The sequence below is a fragment of the Lonchura striata genome, chromosome 1, assembly GCF_046129695.1.
Source record: "Lonchura striata isolate bLonStr1 chromosome 1, bLonStr1.mat, whole genome shotgun sequence".
Taxonomy (NCBI): Eukaryota; Metazoa; Chordata; class Aves; order Passeriformes; family Estrildidae; genus Lonchura; species Lonchura striata.
This window is the reverse complement of record NC_134603.1, coordinates 121844710-121869611: the sequence shown is the minus strand read 5'-3', so window position 1 is coordinate 121869611 and position 24902 is coordinate 121844710. Positions and strand designations below refer to the sequence as shown.

Sequence of the window (24902 nt, the reverse complement as noted above, 5' to 3'; positions counted from 1 at the left end):
AGGCATAAAAAAAAAATAATGTCTTTTGGAAACATTCAGCTCATGCATAACAGGAACAAGCCACCCTAAGTAAAAGCTCCCTTGGAGTTGTTTCTCCCTCCCTGAAAGGAAAACAGTACCTTTACAAAGAATATTTTTAGATTAATTTTTAAAAGCAAAGATAGAAGTACTGAAAGTACTGGCCTCCAGTAAAGTGATGGCCTCACTGGATCTTGAATGAGGAAGTGCCATACTACACAGGGAATAACAGTGCATGCAGTCATTTCTCTATTCCCAGGGCCAGCAATGCAAACAGCAATTGTCTTCTTAATCCTATTGACTAGGCCTTTTAAGAAAAAAATTGGAAAATGCAACAAAATATATGAAAATATATGAACTAAGCAGCTCTTTGAATAGATTTAAGAGTCTGCAACTTCATATAAACACTAGCACACATGGGGTGGTATTGTTTTATCAGCCTTGAGGCTATTGCAACAGGATAAAAACATGTTTTTAAAATGGGAGAGTCAAAATTCACTTGGAATAGAGGCATTCCACATAGGTGTGTCAGAACAAAGCTTTGAGATTTTAATACTGCTAAAGGATACACAGCATTCATTCCCCAAAATGCAAAACAGTAAAAGAGAACGGACCAGTAGACTCAAGAGACACATTTTCACATATGGATGTAGCAGCATTTCACAAGAGGCACAGCACAAATCAGTCAGTTTCAAGTCAAAAACAAGATCTTCACTGTAATTCCATGGGAACACAGAGGGTACCACCACACACTTTAGGATTTTCTCATTCAAGAGAAAAATCCAGCTGCTTGGACAGGACACAAGGCCAAACATCTCCTTTATGTGCACTCTGTCAATTGCTTAAAGCTTGAATCACGACTGCCACTCCCACATAACTGCACGAGGAAAACTGGCATTCTTACCTGCTGCGCACAAGTGCCACAGCAGATTCCACTACATCAATACAGCCTGCAAAGGGAAGAAAAGCAGATACCTCTGATGCCAGAAGTCAGTCACCTTCTCTAGCTGACCTGAGGATGGCTGTACATAAGAGCACAATTTTGAAGTTCAGCAAGATCTGGCCATTACAGGAAAAAAAAAAAAAAAAGTAAATTTAAAAAAAAAATATTACTACATTCCACAGATAGTGGAACACTTCAAGGGACGAGAAAAAAAATAGGTTAACTGTTACAGCTAAGTCCACTTGCACAGTGGACAAAGATATTCTCAGGAAAAGTAATCCCAACCAAGTCATGCCATCAATCTAAAGCAGATCACACAAATCAAACTAAGACCTTGCTCAGTTAAAGTGCCATTACACTGACTAAATAGAATTCACTTCCGAAGTACATTTGCCTACCTACAATTATCTAGGTTCAATGCTCAACAAATAAACAAATAAATAAAAATAAACAATAAAACAAGTCAGATTTTTTCTTGACAGACAGGACCCAAGAATTGTGCCACATGAAAATTTCAAATTTTTTACTTCTTCAGGGTGAAGATAGGAGTCAGATGGGAAAAGATTGTGAGAATATATCTCCTCTATTGGTGAGAGAATGTGGGAGCTGGACCTCTCAGGTTAGAGAAGACAGAGATGGGATCTCATCAATGCTTATAAATATCTTAAAGGTGGATGGTGCCAGATGATGGTGAGGTTAGAGAAGACAGAGATGGGATCTCATCAATGCTTATAAATATCTTAAAGAGGATGGTGCCAGATTCTTTTCAGTGGTGCCCAGTGACAGGACAAGGAGCAGTGTCCATAAACCAAACCACAAGAAGTTTCACCTCAGCACCAGGAACAACTTATTTTCATTGAGGGGGCAGAGCACTGGAACAGGCTGCCCAGAGAGGTCATGGAGCCTCCCTCTCCAGAGAAGTTTAAAACCCACCTGAGTGTGTTTCAGTCACCTGCTCTGTGGGACCCTGCCTTGGGAGGGGTTGGACTGAAATCTCCAGAGGTCATTTCCAACCCTAGTAATATGAAGACAACCTTCAAAACACAGAACAGCAAAATGACATGCTCTAAGCAGGGTGTAATCCAGCACACCAAAACCAGACAAAAAAGAAACCCCCTATAAAATTATTATTATAGCATCTCTCCACAACAGCAATGCAATGTTGCAGCAATATCTCTCAGTCCCGATTGATTAAATCCCTCCACAGGGAGAAGACAAGCAAGCTACCACTAAATAAGATCACCAGGTGTAACACTTTTCAGAGCAGACAGCTGATTGCTTTACTAACAGTTTTTCAGCTAATCTCTGCCTGTGTTCAGAAGGACAGACCTGGACAAATCAAAGTGAGTTATCCGGGGCTCTATTTTTGCTTTTTGAATGCACTTAAATAGAACATGATAATCTTTACACTGTATTAATTACTTTGATGCACTAATTACTTTACTTTTATTACTTTTGCTATACTTTTTAATTTGTGATTTTATCAGAGCAGCTAACAAAGACAGAAATAATAAAAAAAAAGATGTTTTAATTACATGTGCCACTAATTAAAATATTCCAAAAATATCTTGAGTTAAGTAGTCCACAGTATTTCCTTCATACAACGACAGTTAATGAGCTGAATCAATGACTTGGGGCTGGCCACAAAGTCTGTCAGAATTTTAGGATTAGGACAGTTCTGTTCACTTCATAGGAGAATCTTTCTCCTTCCCAGCTTCTTCTGATTTTCAACCCTGAACAGACCAATTAAGAGGAGTAATTGTAAAGAAAATAGCATTTGTTCCAGAAGAGGCTACTGTCTAATGCTGCTTTCAAACAGTGAGCTTTCACAAACTCGTTCCAAGTGCTTAGCTCAGGACTTCCGTTCATGAAGCAGTTTGAATTCAATCCTCTGGCAACAAATATACACTACTTAAGTGTTACTTTTTATAATTCTCTGAAAGCAGCTAGATGCTATACTTAAATCTTAGCAAGCTATATTCATATCTTTTCCTAATGTAATTTTTAAATCAAAATTTTCTCTGTCCTGTTCTCTACATACTCAAACATTCCCTCGAAGTTCCCACAATCCATGCCAATAAACCACACTGAAAATAGATTAACCTTTTGTCTAGTCTTATCACTGAGAACCTTTGTACAACAAAATACAAAAAGCACAACAAAAAGTACTCTGTATCTCCTATAAAACAAGGAACATAAAGTACAGAATAACAACAAATTTGCCATACATGTAATTTAATTTGCAGTACTGACTCTGATTTTAAAACACTAATAGCTACACAATACAGGTATTCTCAAAATTTTGCATACTTTAAGTAACTTGATTTATTTCAGCATAGCGAAGAAGACTCTGCTATCTCTCATACTCTGGCCTCTTACCAAGAAAATCTATAATCCGATACTTAGGTAAGCTGTTTTAAATATCAAGCTATATTTCCTATATCAAGCTATATTTCCTGGGCAAAATAATTCTTTATTTAATGTTTGCCATTCTCATTCCCTCTTCCACCCTTCCTGTATTCATTTGTTTGTTTTACATTTTTACATCACCCCTCTGGGTTTTGACACCTACTAGAAGCAGCCCACAGCAGAGACAGGTGACCTACTCAGAAAGCAGCCCCTGAACAGCTGCCTGTAATTTTTAGGCTAAAATTTAAAAAAAAAAATTAAATGGTGCTGATGGCCAGCTTGAAGAACCACCCTGAAGTAGGGGCTGTAACCTAAGTCCTCAAAAACATACAGGTGATATGTAGGCAACTGTTTGTTTGGAAACTATAACGAACAATTTTATTATACCCTAATATACTGGTAATTATTCCCAGTGCATTCTCACAGTCAAAAGAGGTGCCCAATTTGTTTTTTCTTTTAAACAAAGCTTTGTAGTTTTACCATTGTTTATTTCAGAAAATAAAATTAATCAGATGAATGGCCTCATCCACAACCTGCTGAATTAAATGTTATTGCAATACAATAAAGCTGAGAAACAGAATAAAGTAAGGAACAGTCCACCTTGATAGATAAGGTTTTCATTAATGGCAATCCAAAATGTTATCTACTCTAGCTACTGATAAAAATATTTGCACAACCGGTGTGCTTATGTTGTGGTATTCATACAACTATACGAGGTGATATATGGAATATAAAACACTATCTACTATTTTCTGTTTCCATTTCCTATTGAGCTGAGATGAAAATTTTTTTTCTATTCCAGAAGGTTGCAGTTTATTCTTAGACTGAAATGCTTTGTTACTTAGTATTTGTAGAGTTTATTTCTACTTAGGAATTTTTCTATGAGCATGTTTTCATACTAGAATATCCCTACCCCAAGCATATATCTCTGTGCAGGGAGATAGAGGGATCACTAGTCACAACAGGCATGACTCCAAGCCATCACTGGATGGTGTCCAAGAATTAAAGCTGCATACATAAGAGGCACAAACGTTGAAGGGCCATCTATCTGTACATGTTTCTATGGGAAAAAAAAAAAAGGCTGCAGCAAGTTCAGCCTAATTTTGGCATATGGTTTTCAGGTAACTGGACTACCCAAACATGGTCTTGTACTTCCACTGTAACCTCTTGAGAAGAGATGGAAAGCAAAAGAAAGTCTTTTTGGTGTAATTTTCAGAGCTCCAGTAAAACTGACTGGTAGAGCATGTGATCACCCTAAGAGAGGGAAAAAGCAACTTTAAAATGCTGCAGGAAAACTGACATTTTGTTGTCAGATCAGAGATGAGGAAAAAGCTGAGGATCCTGACAGGCAGCAAACGTGGTAAACAAGGATCTTACAGTGCAACTTTTCTTCTTTTAGAGTTTTCAGTCAATATAAGTCAATATGGTGTGTTATAAATAGAAGCAGACTTCTGAAACCCTAGGTTCTTTCACAGTTAAAGAAGGATTCACAACCACACTCAAAGCCCAGAACAATCAAGGACCAGACAAGAAAATCAAGCCTGTTGTTGAGTTTCCAAACACATTCTAGGAAGTTTAAGACCAATAGCATCAAAGTTACTCAGAGAGATATGTCCAAGGTAGACCACACTCAAGTTTCTCCACTCACCTCCAGCCCCCAAACCAAAGGACATTACACAACACACGTCATCTGCAATTACATCTGACACAAAGACAGACATGAGAGTAAGTTTATATGATCCAAAACACTCATTTGTATTTCCTACTTTGGAAAACTTTCAAGAACAACTTCACAGTCCTATGCTAACCTAAATAATTTGCCTCTCCTCTCCCTCTTCACTGCCTTGCAGAAGAAAAGACTGAGAGACTGCTTAAGCTCAGCTACCACCTAATATCAAACCATGGCCTTAGGCAGTAGATTAGAAGCCAGTGAGTTTCAACCATTATTGTTAGAAACTTTGCAAATGAAAACAACAAAAAAACTAAAAAAACAACTCGAGAAGAAGCACATCATTAAACTCCATCCTAAAATTACAGAACTCTAATGTTTCATAAAAATTTACCTACTCCACTGGCTTAAAAGAACAGGGTTGATTCAGGCATGTACTCCATTTCTCACACACACAGTCCTACCCTACACCAGAAATACATTTGCATTCAGTAGTTCATGTATCTGTATTTCCTTCTCTTATCTGTCAGCTGAAAATGTTGGCATTCACCGTGGTAGATAATTTCCAAGGCATATAATTAGCATAGTTTTGGCTTTTAATTAACCTCTTAAAAGAAAAACAGAATTACAAGAAAAACATTTCCCAATGTTTCTGTCAGTATTTTAACCTTGCTTGTTACAGGTCATTTTCATTGCTTCCTATCTAGTGAAAAAATCAAGACAGTGCAAATACACACCTAAGGAATTGCACCTTACTTCTGCAGCACAGTGAAAAGTAAGAACTTGGCATTCTGAACAGGCATCCTGTGACAACACAGCACTTCCCAGGCAGGCTACATATCACTGCACTCCACACAAGAGCAGGTCGCGAAACCTTGAGGCCAAATGATGTCATTCTAACAATTCCTCTTCTTTTCTTCAATTATCCATCCTACTTTTACAGGTTGCTTTTCCCAAAAACAAGGCGTGTGTCAGGCATCGTAAAAGAAGCTCTAGTGGGTAGGACAGTCATATACGTATGACTATACATACATACATATAAAAACAAACAACAGGGCTTTTCTGGACACATCTAAAACACCTGTATGTCAGTAAGGATAATAAGGGTTGCCATAACATGGAAGGCTGAGCACCAGCAGACATTTCTGAGATCTTTTCTGCAGGTACATTCATCTTGTCTTTGGGTTCAGTTCACCGTGGCCAGCTGCCACCACCAGATCAAGCTTCAGGGCTGCAGGTTTTATTTGTGCTTGTGGCCATTGCAGAGGCAAGCAGCTAATTTTCCAAAGAACTTACTCCAGAATGACAGTTCCCAAGCAACTCTGCAACACCTCCAGTCAACATGGAGGAGAGCACTGCTAGTACTGGTGTGGCAAACTTCCAGGGACGGGGCTCTGACAGTCTCCAAAGCACCACTGGCATTGCAGTTTCTCCTGCCGTTCAGATACTGTTTCTTTGGCTTATGTTAAGTTCCAGCAGAGAGCTTTATAGAAGGAAACAAATCTCACGGCTCCCCCATGGAAGGGGTGGGATGTCGAGACAGGAAACCAGTGTGATACCCTAAATGTGTGGGATATTTTGAACAGCCATTGCAACAGCAGAAGAAAGCCTTCCAGATGACAATAAAGCCAAAATGCAAAGATATAATCAACAATTTTTCAACAGTCATGGAAATTTTTGTGCAGAATTCTTCTAATACTTGTGGACACAGACTCACATACCATGGCACTTCTAGTAATTATTCTTGAATTATATATGCAGTAAGTTTAATCCTTAAATGACTATGAAAACAGTTTTAACACATGCAGAGTATTACAGAAATTTTATCAACTTTCAGGTATGAAAACCCCATAAATAATCTGTTCAAATGCATGCTATAAAAATATCATATTTTTTAAATAATTATGGCTTGCTAGATGTTCAGAGTTTATAAAAAAAGGAAGTATATTAATGATATGTAGAGTCAAAGTCCTTTCAGATATAAAAGATATGGCTGCATGCAGCTATATTTGCCCTTCCAAAATAATAAATTTGATATACTTGATCCAAAAACATTTTTTACATCTCTGGGTGTAGAAAAACAGCAGGAGGCATCCTCTTCCGTGTATTATTCACAGTGTTAGTTTGAGATTATAGATGCTGTGAAAGTTCCCCTCCTGTGCTATAAAAAGGTGCAGTAGGTAGAAAAAGGAATCAGTATCTTCAAGTCATTGCAAACATAGCTCCACAGGGTAGCTGCATACCTATTGGTTTTTGGGTGATCCTTGACTATGAAACTTGAAGTTCATCAGAAAAGCATTGCTGTTCACTAATGCTGACAAACTGCGATATCCTAAACCCTTTCTCTCCTCCCAGTTATCTCTGGTGTTTTATAAATCCTCTCTTTACCTTTTCACTTTCATTATGAAAGCATTCAAAGAACTCTTCTCTTGAGCTCTGTTTCTTATAGAGTAGATTAACTTGACTATTTACATCCCTGATTGCAGTAATTATCATTTGCTAAACTTATGGTAAAAAAGAATAGAGAAATGTCTATGGACAAGTCATAAAATATTCTTTACTTGAAAGGTTTTATTTTAACAAATTCACCATTCTGTAATCTAAGTAGTGTTAGATAATAAACTTTAAATGTTCCTGTGCTTGTGGATGGAAAGAAACTGCAAGCAATGTCAGTGGTTAGAACTGGAAGAAATAAATGAGCTGGTTGGTTACTACAGGATCAGTACTGTTGCAGGTCAGTAATGGCCTCTGCAGCCCTGCAGGTGACAGAAACAAGAACAGAAAGTGTTCTTCTACAAGTACTCCTTAATACTGACAATTATCCCCCTGAATGGAAGAGCACTGTTAAAAAAAATAAAAGGTACTAGATACAGCAGAGCTATAAAACAAAATATGGCTCCTGGAACTGAGACAAGGAGCAAAGGAAATAAAAGCCATCAGGCAGTACCATTACAGGGTTCTGATTTGGCAAAGACTGCACAGCAACACAGAATTAAGCGCAAGACCTCTTTCTATTGATCCTCATGTTTTAGCAAACACAGCAAGAACAGAACAAAACCCTGCAATTACAAAGGGACAGAGGAGAGGGGTGAGGAATGCCATTGACATGCTGTTTCTGAAGCATCCTTCTATCATGACCTGGGACATTGCACTAATTTGAAACAATGAGTAATAATGTAACCAGAAAAACAACCTTAGTGTTTTGTTTTTCTTCCTCTCCTGACTTTATGTCCCTCATTTAAACCTACCAATAATACTTTTTGGGGACACACTGGTGAGTGAATGAAATGTATGAAATGTTAGCAGACACTCCATAGAGATCTGAGGCAGGAAAGACACATCAAGTGCTTGGGATGACAAAAAGGACTTGCACAGATCCTCTGCCCACTTTCATGAGCAACTGAAGAAGAAGCAGATGACCTGAAAACAGGACAGGGAAGGAGAGAATACCAATTACCCCAAACACGGTACAAAACTTAAGTCTGCAGCAATGGATTTAAATTACTTAATAATTTATTAGTAATAGATTATGTTAGTATATAAATAACGATAGAACTTCCTGAAAATGTTTTTTATTGCCTCCAGGTCAGCTGTCTATGACACAAGTAGCTCCTTCATCTATGAGCTGGGTAGATCCCAGGTCTGTTATGCCACCTGCTGCTTGATGACCAGGTGTCAAGGGAACTAGCATAGATGGAGCTATCAAAATAAAGTCAAAAAAGAGGACAAACAGCAAAATCTTGAAACAAAACATGGATTCTTCATGATTGCTAGAAATTCTGTAAGCTCTAAAAAAGGCTCATTTTGGTCTCAATGCTTTAACTGCAATTTCACTTTCATTCTGTCATGCTGACTGTTCTTGCTTGTGGTCCCTTCTCTTTCTTCATTAAGGCAGTGCTGTATCTTCACTTTGCCAGAGTAAAAAAAAAAATTAAAAAAAAAAAATCCATGCTTTCTTCTCTGCACCAGATGGAAGCAGGTACAGGACTTCAGCACAAAGTGAGAGTGGACCTTAAGTATAATTGCATGACTGCAAAATTACCAAGAATGAGTTACAGGCAAATGCTCATCATCTTGAATTAGAAAGGCCATTAAGTGAAGTTCACTGTCTGAGAATATGGAAACATTAAACATTTAGGATGACTTCATAACAGTTCAAGACACAGTCAGAATTAGACCCAAGTCCTGTAAACAGGCAGTTACCTACAAAACCTGAACATTCAGGAAGCTCTAATATGAGTCAGTTTATAATTGCAAACACTTTCACCCCCATCCAGGTAAATTTAGTTCTTAAGTTTAACTTCTCAAATTTATATATTATTTCAGTAACTTACTGAAAAACATATTTGTTCTCAGGCTGCCCTAAATAGGTAGACTTTATTCATGTATAAAACAATCTACTTACATAGTACAGTTCACTCAATTCGCATACATACATTACTGTAGAGATAATGAAAATCTCAGATTATATTCAATTCACAGTAAAGAGCATCTCATGATTTAAGGACAGAAGTCATCAGCTAAGTCATTAACTTCAGCTAACAAGCAGTTTCCTAATCTACAAGAATGCTACAAACCAACTATTTTGTCCCTCTTTGATTTGCATATCACTTCTGGTGCTTCCTCTTTATCTCTGCACCCACACAGCTGGCTACAAGTCTCCCCTTCTTCCCACCACTCTTACATTAGCTCTGGTTTCTGTGCCAAAATGGGTCAGTGCTGTATAATTCATCAACACCAGAATCACAACTGAATTAACAGAGTTAAACCGGTATATTGCCACCCCCTGGGGAGAGTGCTAATGTCTTTACTAAGGAAAGATAACATTCCCTGATATTTTGGAGCTTAAACATTCTTTTGTCTTTGTACAAAGGATAACACCAAGACACTTTATTTCAGATGTATCTTGTAATGCCAGATTAGAAATTGTCTTCCACCCCCAACAAAGAAAGGGAAACAAACCTCCCAAAAATCTGCACTGTAAGCATGCTACCAGTGATGTACTGCTTTGTTTACTTTTTTATTGATGTAAAATGTTCTATGATTCTATTGTGATACAGGTTATTTAAAAACAAACATTATAAATAACTTTCAAACAGTTAGTCACTGTAACTAAGGCAACGAATCTCCCACTCAATTTCCAGAAATAGGAGTAAGGAATAGAGGTAAGAACAAAATAAAAAGTTGGCAGGAGCAAGAAAACAAATCATCAGATATTAGTTTGACCTCAGGATGCCAGCTGATTAGAGAAAAATATCAGGTATGGCAATACCAAATATATTTAATTTCAATAATAATATTCCACAACCCATTTCAGTGAGTGGAACAACCATAGGAATCTGGGAAAATAACAGTCCATACCAGATAGCAGACTGCTAGTTCAGAGTCTAAACAGCTACTAGTTTTCTACAGGAATCACCTTTTTTTTGTGGGTGCTAAAGAAGTCACTTCTTCATAGAGACGTGCCCATTTCCTTCATTTTTCCCCTGATATTTGCCTCCAAATAATGGTCAGAAACCTTCAATGCTATCTACATGAATAGACCTTTATATCCTCACAGAAGGCTGCTGAGTTAACAGGATCCGCCTTAAGGATCTGACTTCAGAGTCAAGGCTCGCTTTGTTTCTCCCCCACCTTTTTTTTCCTTCTTCTTTTAAAAGGTTTATTTTCTTGACTGAGGAGAACTGCTTGTTCACAAGTCAAAAGTTCCAAAGTTATCACGGGGCAATCTGATCCCCCCAAATGAACGAACACGTGGTAGAACCAGGTTCTCTCAACACATTCTAATGGAAGGGCTGGTAATTACTGCATATAACAAGATAAACAGAGTTCAGGTTACTCAGACTTGTTCATCAGCTAAAGAAACATATCTTCTCAGCAGATGTAAGTTCTTAGCCTTGGAACAAGAGAACTAACAGTAAGACTTTAGGTGTCTTGGTAAGAATTACCAATTCTTAATCTAATTATCTTGTATACTGTTTGAAATATTAGATGCAAATTTTAGGAAGAACATATGATGGACAACAGAGTACAAAAGAGCTGGTTCTTAACCACTACAAGATTCATGAAAGAAATTATTGGATTTTTTAAAAGAGTAACTTTAAAGTAACTTCCACCAAAAAAGTCATAAATAAAACAAAACATCTCATTAGCCTACATCTGAACAGAATTTGTAGAGCAATACCACAGAATTCCATTCCCACCACATCCCTCCCTCACTGAACAGCAGCAGCTCCTTTTCATCACCACAGGAGACCATTCCTCCTCCGAGTGTAACAAGGAACTAGTTGGGACATTTATTCTTGGCATAAATTCTAAAGGAATGAAGTCTAACACTGGCAGTAATGAAAATAGCAACCATAGAGGCATTCAGAGTGTTCACTATGACACTGCAAACATTTGTTTAACTGCCAATTGAACAAGATCCATCTTAGCTATGAGAAAGATATAAATGGGCAATAAAGAAGTCAGTGCTCTCACTGTTCAAGGACTTTAAAGATAAGTGGTCATCCTCATATCCTCATGCAGTTGTTCCTACTCAGATCCTTACCACTCATATCTGACTTATGGAAATAAATGCACTGCCTCAAGCACAGTCTAGCAGTCATACAGGAAAATCCCATACAAAATCCTTCCACATGCCCATCATTATTAGCCCTAAGACATCTTCCCGTTACACATTTAAGATTCAGAGAAAATGGGAAATGTATAATATTAAAACTATGATGCATTGAAAGAAAAAGAATAAAACTTTACCAAATATAACGACACTGCAACCAGTGAGTTTTGACAGAAATAGTTATATAGCTGCAAAACTAAAGAAAAAAAAAACAAGCCAGTTTTGATTAGTTTCATACCTTTCAACAAAACTCTGCTGAGATGTAAGGCTTATGTGAGCCTAAAAGATGACCTATAGGCACATATGCAGGTAAGGCTTGTAACACAAAAGGAATAAATTCTTGGGCTGTTGGGCAATCCAGATTTCACCTACACATTAAGAAAAACTAAGCTGTCAATTACCTCTTAGGTGTAAGAGAGACTAACTTGCAACCCCTTAAGGAGTAAGAATTTATCTGTTCTTGGAAACAGTTAGTGTACCTAGAACCTATGACTGCATAACAGAAAAAAAAACCCCAAAACTTAGTCTTCCACAGTTAGCTACGCAGAGGTGAGCGGGCTTTCACACAGGAGACCAAGGCATACCACTACAAGCAAGTTAAGCCTTTTTTTCCCCCCACCCCATAACTTCCCTTCCACACACTCCCCTGAAATGGAAAAAAAGAATTGTGATAAAACATTAGTGCCCCTTGACCTAAATTGGACTGTCAGTGCAGTTTCTAACAGCAGGATAACATAGCATTTCAGGAAGAAACAAACTTTTCTAGGCTTCGTTTCACTTAGCATTTTTGTAGTTAAAGCAGCATCTCACTTAGAAGAACCTGGTATACAAACACCAATAAATGAAGACACTACGAAAGCCAACAAACTTAAGAGCAAATACCTCAATTATAATGTATATTTGCCATATTTTTCATCTCTACCTTGAATAGTTTAACATTGACAATTTGCAGATTTGCTACCTTTGTTATTAAACAACAAGTGCACAAGACTGCACAAACAATCTAGAACAATCTACAACTTCTACTTTGACACTTGAACGACTGCTTTGCTATACTTGAGTTACAGTTTGCTGTTGAGCATTACAGGTAGCAGCTTTGCCCAATACAGTTCATTCAGCTTTAAATGCATTTTTTGCAAACATGACTTATAAATTTTTTTGGTACCTGATATACTTTGAAAGCAAACATGAGTCACTTTTGAAAGTGCAGTGTACACCTTCAATTATGTCACAACTTTGAAATAAATTCCTACCTGGTAGGATGACAAAGCAATAAAGCTCAAGTAGTAACACAAATTTATAAATAATGTACTGGCTGGCCAGTTGTTGAACCCAAGGAAAGGCCTACTTTTCTCAGTTTGTGGAAAACCTGTATTCTGAAGGTTAAACGTGTCAAATCAGCCTCCACAGACAAATAAATATTTGAGCTTCACAAACCCATTAAGCATCTGCAGGATCAAAGTTTTGTTTATCAGGTACTAAGTAAATTAAATCAAGCAAGCGGAACTGGGATTTCACCCTCTGAGCTCAACTAAGAGCCTCAGAGCAGAATTTCTTACCTCATTTTAACTTCCTATCACTGCTTTTACACTAGCTTGCAGCAACTTGAAAAACTAAGCAAGTGCAAGAAAACACTAAGCTTCTTGTATGGCATAAGTCTGCCTGTCCCCAGCATAATTCTGACGTTTAACACAAAGCCCTTCTACATTATCAAAGAATAAATTCAACAGGTATATGTTGAATTTGAAAAAATAATCTTGATAATCACATTTAAATAATACATTATTTAGTAAACTTTTTTCAGAAAGTTATTAATCTGACAGCTGAAGAAAGAACTAGCAAATCACTTCCCTTCTTCGAACAAGAGAGCAGCCTTTGCACTTCCCTGTGAAGCACAGAGTCACTTTAAGGACTACAAATACACAAGACATCTTACTTTATTCTAACCAAACACACCACTACAGAGCAAAGCAAATGTTTCAAGCACACAAGAAGCATGTTTCATGAACTACTGAAGAGGAACACCACTACTCCCATGCAGTACCACAGGCTGCTTTTCATAAAGAGCAGGTGGTGCCACACTCTCAGTACAGCATCCTCAAGTCAAGACATCCTGCAGGCACACTGCAACACTGACCTGCAGGAATGCTCTGTATAGCAAAGCTGAGGAGTTTCATGCTAACATGATTCCTCATGACTTTCTGGCATTCTTACACAGTTATAACAGAATTCAGTTTGAAATAACTGATTTGTCAAGCAACTGATACTTTAGCAGCAGAAATGCAGCTGCTGCTAAAAATCATTCCCTCTATAAAAGACTGTCCAAAACCAGCATTCCCTTCCTTCCTTCCCTCTCCTGCCCTTCCCACCTCCTCCTTTATGTGAAAGAATACTTCAATTTCCAGTGTATCAATTCACCTTTAAAGATCTGTGAAGCCTCTAGAAAAATCCTCCTTGTACTTCTGGATTAAAATTTACATTATGACAGAAGCAGAAAGCCTCACATGCATTACTGTCAAACCAATGGTCCCACACAGCTTAATATTTCACTTTAACATCTGTCAATAGCAGGATCCTCCCCAGAAGAAAAGTTCTGAAATACAGTACTTTCACATTAACATATTGATAGTGGGGTTTTTGATAACTATTTTGAAATTATTACTTGCAGAGGGATTATAGTTCTTGGTTTTAACAGAAGGGCTTATTTAATAGAAGAGACGAACAGGTGCTTATTTCTGTAGGAAGTCTCCCATAGAAGAACAGCAACAAATCCTGAAAGGAAACCTAACGCAAGGGACACTAAGTGTCTTTCAGATCCACAATTGTTGCTGATTCATAGATAAGGTTCTAAAACGAGACTTCACAAAGTTTACATACAACACAGCAGGACATGAGAGATCCCAGCCCCATATCACAGATGTTCCTTCGAACAAAATCCCGAGGGATCATGCAACCTAAGTGTGAAAACACTGATGTGTAACTAATGAAAGGACTCGCAGGTAAGGATGGGCTGATACGGATCAGCATAACAAGCAGAGAGAATACCAGCTGCCTAACCACCCCCAAGTTTCTACAGGCTTTTTTATTTCTGCTTTTTTTTTTCCTTGGGAAGGGGGTGGGGTCTTCAAGTGTTACAGTTGGTTATCTTTAAGGAAAAGTAACAAAGAGTAATAAGGAGACCCACAGCAGGACGTATGAGTTTTTTACACGGAATTCGGCTTGACACACATGAAAATACCATTCCTAAGAAACATCTTTTCATAAGCGGCAAACTGGCAGCGCAGACCCTCCCACCTTTGTATCCTGATACCGCGCAGGAGACAATAGGTAGGACAGGGGAGACACCAGGAAAGGACACGGCAGCGAAGACAAGTATTTTTCACCAGCTGGGATGGAAACCGAAGAGCCTGGCAGACAAAGAAGGGTGTGATGCGACGGGAGCAACAACCCACTGAAGGCACCAAGAACCTCCTTCGCTCTCAGGAGGGGAGCGCGGGCTCGGGGAAGGTCTGTCACGACCGCGAGAGGCGAAAGACAAGGCGGCCGAACAAAAGACTTTAAAGGCCTGGAAGGGAAAGGTGGAGGGACGAGCAGGCGGCTCCCGGGCACGCGAAATTGCGCAGGGCAAGGGCCGGGTCCGCGTCCGGGGGAGCGGCGCCGGCTGCAGCCGCATCTGCCGGGCACGCCGCCTCCCGCCTCCGGCAGCGCGCAGGTCGGTCCCCTCACACCGGCCAGCTCCCCAGGCCCGGGGAGCCCCGGACAGAGACCCTTCCCTTCCCAAAACAGGCGCGGGGCAGGGCTGGCCCGGGGGGAGCCCTCAGACCAACCCCCATCGCCCCTCCCGGGCTTCCCCTCCGCTCCGGGGCGGGGACCCGCCGGCGAGGCAAGCCGAGGGGCGGCCGGGCTGCCGCGGCCACCTGTTCGGCCCGGTACCTGCGAGGGACGGCGGCTGCCGCCCGCCCCGCGGGGGCACCGGCGCCCACACCGTGCGCACATGGCGCCTCCCACCCAGCCCGGACCCCGGCGGCGGCAGCAGCCATGCTGCCTCCCGCTGCCCGCCGCCTGTCACCCGCGCGCGCGCGGCACCCCGCGGCTGCGGAGGGCGCGGCGGGCGGCGGCGGGAGGGGAGGAGAGGGAAGGGGAGCTCGGGAATGCCCACCTGCTCGCGGAGTTTCAGGAACACCATGGCGAGCGCGCGCCGCCGCCTCCGCCCGCCGCCAACGACTCCCGGCTCCGCGCGCCGCGCGGCCACGCCCCCCCGCCGCCGCGCGCCGGCCGCGCCCCCGGCCACGCCCCCCGCGCCAGGCCCGCGCGCCCGGCCCTGCGGGGGCGGGGCCGCCCCTCGCCCCGCCCTCCCGGCACCGCCCCGCCGCTCGCGCCCCCGAGCGCTTCCCGAACGAGCCCGCCCGCCCGCGCCACCAAGGGCCTCGCTGATTGGCCCTCGGGAGGCGGCACAGAGTAAGGGTGGTGCTGATTGGCCCCCGGGAGGCGGGGTAAAGCAAGGGCGGCGCTTATTGGCGGGCCGGGCGCGGCGGGCCGGTGCGGGGCGGTAGCGCGGGCCGGGCACATGGCAGCGGCCCGGGAGCGGCGCCGCCCGGGGCAGCCCCCGGCGCGGCTCGGCGACCCCCAGCGAAGAGCCCCGGGACGGGGGAACCGGCACAGGCGGCTTGGCCCGGGGCGGGATGCCTCCGGCACCAAAGGCAGCTCCGAGCTGCTGATCCAGGGGAAGGAGGAGGGCTGGAGAGGCCTCGTGCCGGGGGTGTCAGCAGGCCACAGAAACACAGAGAGGCGCTCGGCCAAAACGCCGGACGGAACAGACGTGTACAAATAGAATACAAAAAACAATTAACTCGAAAAAGAAAGATGGCTTTGCAATGTATTTATTCAATTTTCACCTCTTTTGGCAGAGGACCAGCAGAGGTGTCATCTGCAATGCTCTGATTCGACATTTTTACAGATAATTTACAGGCTTACTGTATGCTGTACATCAAGCACAAAGTGACATATTAGGATAGGTAGGAAGTAGGTGGGGCTTGAAAAACCTCTTGTGAAAGGAACGAGAAGCAGCCTACAGGACACTGAAATCAGACTGTGCTGCTCTTCCATATAATAATGCTCCAGCCAGCCAGCCCAGCATGGTAACTATGATTGGGAAGAGTTGTTTTCTCCTGAATTTTCATTTCCCCTCAAAAAAAAACCCAAAAAACCAGCAGACTCGAGAGACTGAGATTTTTTGGAATTGCATACTGCTACAGACAATGCTGCTATGAATATTTAAAGTTTCTTGATTTTCTTGTAGCTTCAGAATAGACTGTGACTTCTTAATGCTCCACATACAGTTAAATCTACTTAGACTTTTTGATTAACCTAAGAAAAACGAATGTTTAATAAAGCAATGAGTGTGTTCTCTGTGTGTGGTTTTGCCCTCACTCACGTGCTTTTTTTATGGATTCCATCAGGAGCCTGGCACATGGACATGTTCTTCTGGAGACTGGCAGCATGAGAACAGAAGGGTTTTCTATAGGTGCTAGCTGAGGCAGGTATTTTAGTTAGCTTTCAGTACCAGTGATCTGATGGAATGTGTTTGTTTGGGTTATTTTATTTTAACCAGTTAAGAACTGTAGTCCAATTTTACCAGGCAAAGGAAAAAAAGTCAGCATTGACACATTTTCTAAATGAACGTTTTTGACATCTGGATATATCCAGAAATGCTGATTATGATAAGCAAATGTTTTAACTAATTTCAAAGAGCCCTCTAATTTATTATTTGTGTACCTATGGTTTTGGGGTTTGTTTGTTTGGGGTTTTGTTTGGGTTTTAATTTGTTTGTGAATAGAAATATTTTGTAAATTGAAACTATGAAACAGGTAGATTTTGGCACTATGCAAAACAGTTAAGGACTGTGATAACAATGTGGTAAAGAGACCAATGGTTGTGGAAATTAGAGATAATTTTATCAATGCAGTCAGTGAAGGAGAAAATGACATCAGGAAGCATTGCCTTTGTCTGTCCCCAAATTAGACTGCTCCTTTTCAAGGAGAAAAGAACGTCTGCAAGCTGATAAAAGTTCTCCCTGTGAAGCTTGTGAGTTGATGGAGTTATTCAGAAAAAACATCTACTTTCAGCTCACCTGCTATTTTGAGCAATTTATGTAGACAGTTTATCCTACCTGAAAATGTCTCACCTGTCTCAGGAGCACCTGGTGCAGCTCCTGGTGGAGCCAGGTCCTGATTCACTGGGGAAAGGCAAATCTTTACATTTACTGGTTTTCCAGCTCCTTATTCCAGTACTCGGGATACAGCCAAGGACAGGCCTGTTGGCTGCACCATCTGCACTTACATGTGTCATCAACCAACAGATCTCTGACCACTGATCTTTGCTTTTTTCCCCCTTTGGGTTACAAGATAATATAGCATGAAAAAGTTCAAATGGTAAAATGAAGAAGTAAAAATATGGATCTTGGAGATATGTGTCTGTTTCAGTTTAAGCACAAGAGGTTGTTGAGATGGTTTGCATACATGAAGGTGGATAACACAGAAGTGGGGGATTTTCTGAGTGTTGTTTCCCTGATACCAATCTGTTGCACGTGGATATTTTGACTCAAGTCACAATATAAATTGCTGCCTTAATTCTTATTCTGAGAAAAGCAGCCCAAATGGTTATTAGAACTGAAATTAAAAAAATGAGAATATAACCAATACCAGTATTGTCTGATCTGCTAGCGTCCCACAGAATACAGTATTTGACTGCAGAGTGACAGAAACAGAAAAGAAATGAAAGCTCAGAAGTTAGATGTAACAGTGCTGCAAGGAAATGAGTGTTTTTAAATGTTTTGTTAAAGGGTGAGTAACTGCCCAAGCGTCCCTTAGGAACATTCACAGAGTATTTCACACAAGTCTGAGTATTGACACACAAACATGCTGAAAGCCACAGCATTTCTGATAGAGTTCAGAAGATACGTCTGCAGAAGGTAGAAATTTCCACAACACTTTTTAATTGGACTATTTGTAAATTATTAGCAGCCTAGCTCTCCTGAGGGCACACTTTCAGCAGAGAGCCATAGGCTTTGACTGCAGAGCTCCCATTAATGTTAATATTAAATCTTCATGCTGTAACTTATCCCACAGCACGTAACACTACCCAGTGTTTTAAAGATAGGACTGTATGTGCTGCACTGAAATACATAACGGGATCAAATTGAAGACACCACAGAAACCTCATACTGGAGATATTTTTGAGCTCATCAGAAACGTCCTCTTGATTTATTTACTTTGCCAGAAATGCCTGTATACTTGGCTCTTTCTGACTCAGGGCTTCAACCCCAGTGAAGTAGGTATTCATTCTTTTTTCATTGTTCAATGTGGGTAAACAGGCACAGAGGTCAACAGGCTTACACAAGGTCATGGCATGAGTCACTGCTGTGGCTAGGAATAGAATCCAGGAGTCCTCATTGCCACTGATCTCCTCCAAACACTGCCCTGTACTCCTAATTTAAAGCAGGGCTAATTTTATTTTTGCACAGAATACAAGGTGTCCGAAATCAATAGAAATGTTATAGTTTCCTACAGAGGGATGCATTTCTCTTTATGGCCCTGAATCAGCACTTCTGGGAGCTAGATGGAAACCACACTCGTTTTATAATAGTATGCTGGAAGCATCATCATAAAGATTTTTACACATTTTGTGACAGATTTTATCCATCAAAATCTAAACCAGTCAAGGTTTTGTAGTTCTATCCCAGAGATTGCATTTTGAATTGTTGGCTGTTCATAGCTACTGATTGCAGTGGAAACATATTAAGTATCATAATGTCTTCATCAATCAAATATCATCGATTGGCACTTCTAAAGCACCATTATGCTTATGGTAGCTCATTTGACCAATTTAATACCTGTCTGGTGCAGACAGGAGATGAGAGAACTCCTGTGCCCTCCTTATTCAAGGAACAAATTTAATATCCAAAGGAGGGTAGAGCAAATATGAGTGTCCTTTGAACAATCAGCAAGGGACAGGGGCCAGCAAAACAGCTCTAAGTTCCTATCAGTCTCATATTTCTAAGAAAAAATCAAGTAGAAGTGAGAGAAAATTGAAAATTAAGAATATATAGAATGAGGAAGCAATGGCAAGAAATGGAAAAATGTTGCAGGAAGTTTGCAAGATGTTTGGTGTGTGTCCTTATGTTGCCTATTTTACAGTATTACTGGTAAAAAATACACAGTAATACTGGTAAAAAGGGGATACAAAGGAGGCTTTTACAAAGGTAGCAATTTTATCTGGAATTGCATATTAGAAATCTTGTTCACATTTCTTCTAGTTTGAAAGACATGCAACTTCTCCCCCCATAAATTAAGTTTATCTCTTCATCAGGATAGGGTCTCAAAGAGGCATAGGGAAGGTACAAAGGACCCTGTCCTCTGGACTGACACAGAGGAGAAGTTTATCTGAAATCTTCTTATGAGTTCTTTTTTTACTGTCTCCAAACTGCCCAAGCATAGTGAAATGAACTTGCATGCTTTTGGGAATGAGATCTTTAAAACTCTTAGTTCTGAGTAGCTGTGAAGCTAAAATGACTATAATAAACATTAAAGAAATAAATTTTATCTTTAAAATTACCTGAGACATGGAAAGAGAAAAAAACCAATATATTTTTGCTATTAGCCCACCCCAAGATGACACCTTCTCAAAACACTATGAATATCAGCACCCTTATACAGTCCCACATCAACCTATCTTAAATTATTGCTTATAGACTATAATATTTTCTTACATATCTCTTTATATAAACAAAATGGAATATTTTACTTACTTTTAATTTATTCAACAAAATACTCTGCTTTGTTTATATAAATAACCAAATGCCTCAAAATGTTTTGGGATTTTTTTAGGGTCATTGTATATCAGAGTGGACAGTATTGAATAACTGGAAACTCCAGTGGGATGTGATTTGCAAATTATTTTTTTCTGGCTTGGCCAGTTCTTTAAAGACTAACACCCAACATGAAGCACCCTAAGCCAAATGAGAGGGGTGAGTTTTGGTCAGTCACATTGGCTAGCTGAAAGCTTTATGCACCACAGAAGTCTTGTTGGGAAGTTTCACCTGCTACACAGGGATATTTTGTTGAAATGCATTGCACCAGTTCTGTAGCAAAGTATTAAGTGGAAGTAGTGAAAGTATTAAAATGGAAGGGCTGATTTTCATGTGAGAAGCAAAAGAGAGGATCTGACTTCCGAATGAGAAATTTCTGGGCATCCAAACCCCTTACTTTCTGATGGTGGATGATGTAATTCTAATATTGCATCAAGCTGCCTATTTAGAGAAGAGGATTTCTGTATACATAAATTTCCTCTCCTGATGAGATGAAGATCCCTTATTGACTATATTTTCTGGTTTTTGCTTCTGGACTGGTTTGGTTTCAATTGTGGGAAAGTGATTCTAGTAAATAGTTTACATATTTGGCTATAAAGCACTGAAGTGGTCACCAGGGTGGGGGTAGAGGGACAAGAGAAAAGACATTTTTTCCACTAGCAAAATTCCACTGGAAATGAGACCTGTGAAAATTAGCTACATGTAACACAATATGACCTCAGAAAAGAGGACAAGTTGGGGTTCTGCTTTCACAGGTTCCGCTTTCACACCCAACGCTCCAGAAGTAGGTGCCATTAAAAATGGAACGGTGTCTCTAAGGAAAAGTGAAGAAAAGCTTATTTTTCCAATACCACAGTTTTTGCAGTGATGGTCAATTTTCACAGCTCTCGTTCCTCTCGGACAGCTATATAAACCAAAATGTAGTAGTTATACACACATACTCTTACCTTGTAATAATGTGTTGCCTAATGCCATCTCATGTAAATGGCTACTGCACATCCAAATGTAGTAATGTCGCTGCATTGTCACATGTTGAGAACCTCCAAAAAAACCTTTAAGTTCATAAAAGACACTTGCATGCTCCTTAATTGCTACATTCAGAGAGCATTTCACTGTCCAAACACAGTGGAAGTATGATCACTGTGCAGCCATTGTGGAAATAAGATTTTGTCATAAAGAATATCTGTCCTTAAAGCTGATTTTTTTCTTGGAAGTGCAATTTTTTTGAATACTTTGATGATGTGCGTGAGCCTACAGCCACACAGGTATGTATGTAAACTCTTCTCAGGAATATGCTTTTATCATCTAAAGGAATAAAGTGCTTGAGGCAGAAGACAGAAATCTCTGGGAAATACTGCTGTGATGAATACATTTGTCAACCGAGTGCCACAGTGATGGATTTCAGGAAAAGATGAAAAGGTTTTTCATGACAGCAAGAAATTTGTAACTCAAAGAAGAGAAAATGAAGCAAACAGTTTGCATTTATGTTTGCATCTTAATAGACAACTTTATTCCTGTTTTCAGGATGTTGTCTTCATTCTCATGCTAAAGGATTTCATTTGTATAAAGTATTAAAACAAAATGGAGTCGTACAGGTACGGGTTAGTACTGTGTCAGTTGCAGCAGTCAGAGAACCTAATATATGGATATTTTAGTCTAAGATTTTTCATTAGTATGGATTTTGGAGTTGCTTTGGACCTGACAGTCGACATGCACAAAGAAAATGCATTAAAATACCTTCAAATTTATTATTAATTAGGATTTGATAACTTGTTGCTCCTGCCCTCCCCTAGAACATATGCCACAACAAATGAAATCAGAAAGGTGTTTCAGCTCTTTGATAGCTGGATCTGCCACTACTGTGCTGGAATCAGTGGGTTTTTTTGTTTTGTTTTGGTTTGTTTTTTTTTTCTTTAGTAGGTGCAAAGATTGAGCCCTGAGCTCCAGCAAGCTGGATATGGTGTGTTTTCTGTTCAGAATCTGTACTGGTGATCTGCTCTCCCTTGTTATCTGACACAGCCTGAGTTTCTTGTAGGGCATGTTGAATAACCTGTATTTTCATTTTCTAAATAGCAAAGTATTATACTTTTCTTGGAAAAGTGGAGAGAATAGCCTGCACATCAGCCAGCATTGAGATGAAGGTAATTAAAGCTCTTTTACTAAAGACATTAACACCAAATATTCCCTCAAGTACGGACTGTAGAGTACTACATTGCCATGAGGTGAATTTGCTAAATTTAAATTTACATACACGGAAATAGCATAATTTAACAGAAATACTGGAAAAGTTCCATGTAACATATTTGCCAATGGTTCTGTACAGGCGACTGGTCTGTGCAACACAGTGTTGATTTAGGGAAAGACTTTGCATTTGCCCACATGCCCAATAGTAAGTGAACTGGAATGTCAGCATGTATTGAAAGTGTTCCACACACTGTGTAGTTATGCTTCTAAACTGCATGTTTTCCAATTCTGTAAAATAATATTAAATTTATTTATTATGTTTCTGAGAACTATGTCCTGCAGTCATACTGTGGAACTGTGTTACCATCATGGTTGGTTTTAAGTTGATTACCCTCTGAAATATGAATCGAGGATGTGAATCACTGTTAGACCTGCCCTGGATCCAAGGATAAGTAGCATCCTCCCTGCACTATAGCTCAGACACACCCACCCACACATAACTCTATGTTATACCCATATAAATATATATATTTCCTTACTGCTGTCATTTAGAGCAGACATTTGGCTGATTGTGGAAGTTCTCTTTTTATTGGTGTTATTACTATTTGCATTACTGTTCCAGCTAAGATTTCCCGCTGTTCATTTCTTTCACAACTTTCTGTAAGCATCAAAACAGCACCTTTTTAGCCGCAAAGACACCGTTTTGGTAGGAAAAAGCGCAGTTTCTGTGGCAGAGATCACGCCCTGCAGCCTGGGGCGGGTGGCGGCGGCGCTGGACCGGCAGAGCGGCGGCCGGGCGAGCGGAGCCGTGTGCGGCAGCCGCCCGGGCGGCGATGGGCTGATGGGCTGCGCTGGCTTCCAGCGGACTCCCTGCCACGGCAGGGCTGCACGACTGCCGACAGCCGTGGCAAGGCGGCAGGAGTGCCTGGTGGGGGCAGAGGAGGCTTCTGAGGGCTCCTGCTGGGGGTTTGTATGGAGAGGTTGTTGCTGCGGCAGCAAAGGTACAAGCTGCTGAGCGCCAGGTGGATTTCAGGGGTCTGAGACATTTTCGTTGGGGGCAAACCAGTGAAGTCGAGGTGAATGAATCTGGCTATACTTTTAACACTTCCAGAATATAGTATGTCCATCAGAGCGCCATAGGACAAAAAGAGTCCTGAATCCACAAATCTCTGGCAGCTTTTCTCTCCAAAAAGGAAGCCCAGTTGCTCAGCCTGCATTGCACCTTCCCCAGCCACCCCGAACTGGCACTGCACCTGGTAAGGGCAATGGATCAGCTCCACTGCATGATCGTATCTGGTGTTAGGCATTATTAATAGTTTCACTTGTAGGGACTGGCCAGAATTGTGCTTCTCTTTGTGCTGAACAAGTACAAACAAAATGTAGCTCAGAAGTTCTTTTAGTGTCTGATACCTTTGCTTCTCCCCTATGAAAAAACCCAGCACAAACTCCTTCATCTTACATCTGGTGCAGACATTTACATCTTTGGAGCTGAGGTCACTGCACCACTGCCTTCCCACCATGGGAACACAGCGATGCCCTCTCCGCTGGTGTGGCCAGATCCTGCATAAAACAGGCTGTGACTGCTTAGCCCATTGTTCACAGGTACATGTAATGACTCACAATGCAAAACAGAAGTACTGTGCAAGACAAAGTGGTTTTGGCTGGGAATCATGTATTCATCCACCTGAAATCAGTGTTTGTTTTCTTTTAGCAGGCTTTTGAACAGGTCTGCATGAGGCCAAGCAGTGTGAGGAGGCACTAGAAGGGAGGAAAGAAGAAAGCTGACACTTAAATTATAGTAGTAATTAGTAGTAAAAACTGCATATCTCAATGTAAGGTATAGATCTGTGTGTATGTACTGGCAGGTCTGTATGTGCTGAGCTGCAGATTTTCACCCAGTGTAATAATACTTGTGATTTCTCTCAGACCATCAGCAGTGCTGAGCTGGAACCTTCTCCTGATAGCCGATTTTCCAACTTTGTCAAAACACCTCAACTGCATAATAAATAATGCAAATGGACATTCTCTGATCACCCATAAACCCAAGAGGAGATATACATTATCTGAAACTTTTACTGGTTCATGGGAGGTTTTGATCTTCAGGAGATTTGCAAAATCAAATCAGCAGAGTGCAGAGGACCACCTACTTGGCAGGCTTTGGAGCAGGACGTGACCCCAGATGGGATGTGTGGCA

The 24902-nt window shown here is 40.8% G+C and overlaps 1 protein-coding gene across 1 annotated transcript in view; it reads right to left on the bottom strand.

The window, feature by feature from the left end:
* Positions 1-15910, bottom strand: part of ANKRD28 (ankyrin repeat domain 28) — a 119638-nt gene extending 103728 nt beyond the window's left edge. The window contains exon 1 of the mRNA XM_021538156.2: positions 15818-15910. Within this exon, the coding sequence (XP_021393831.1) occupies positions 15818-15844 (27 nt within the window). The 5' untranslated portion in view covers positions 15845-15910. The remainder of the gene's footprint in view (positions 1-15817) is intronic.
* Between the last annotated feature and the right edge of the window lie 8992 nt (positions 15911-24902).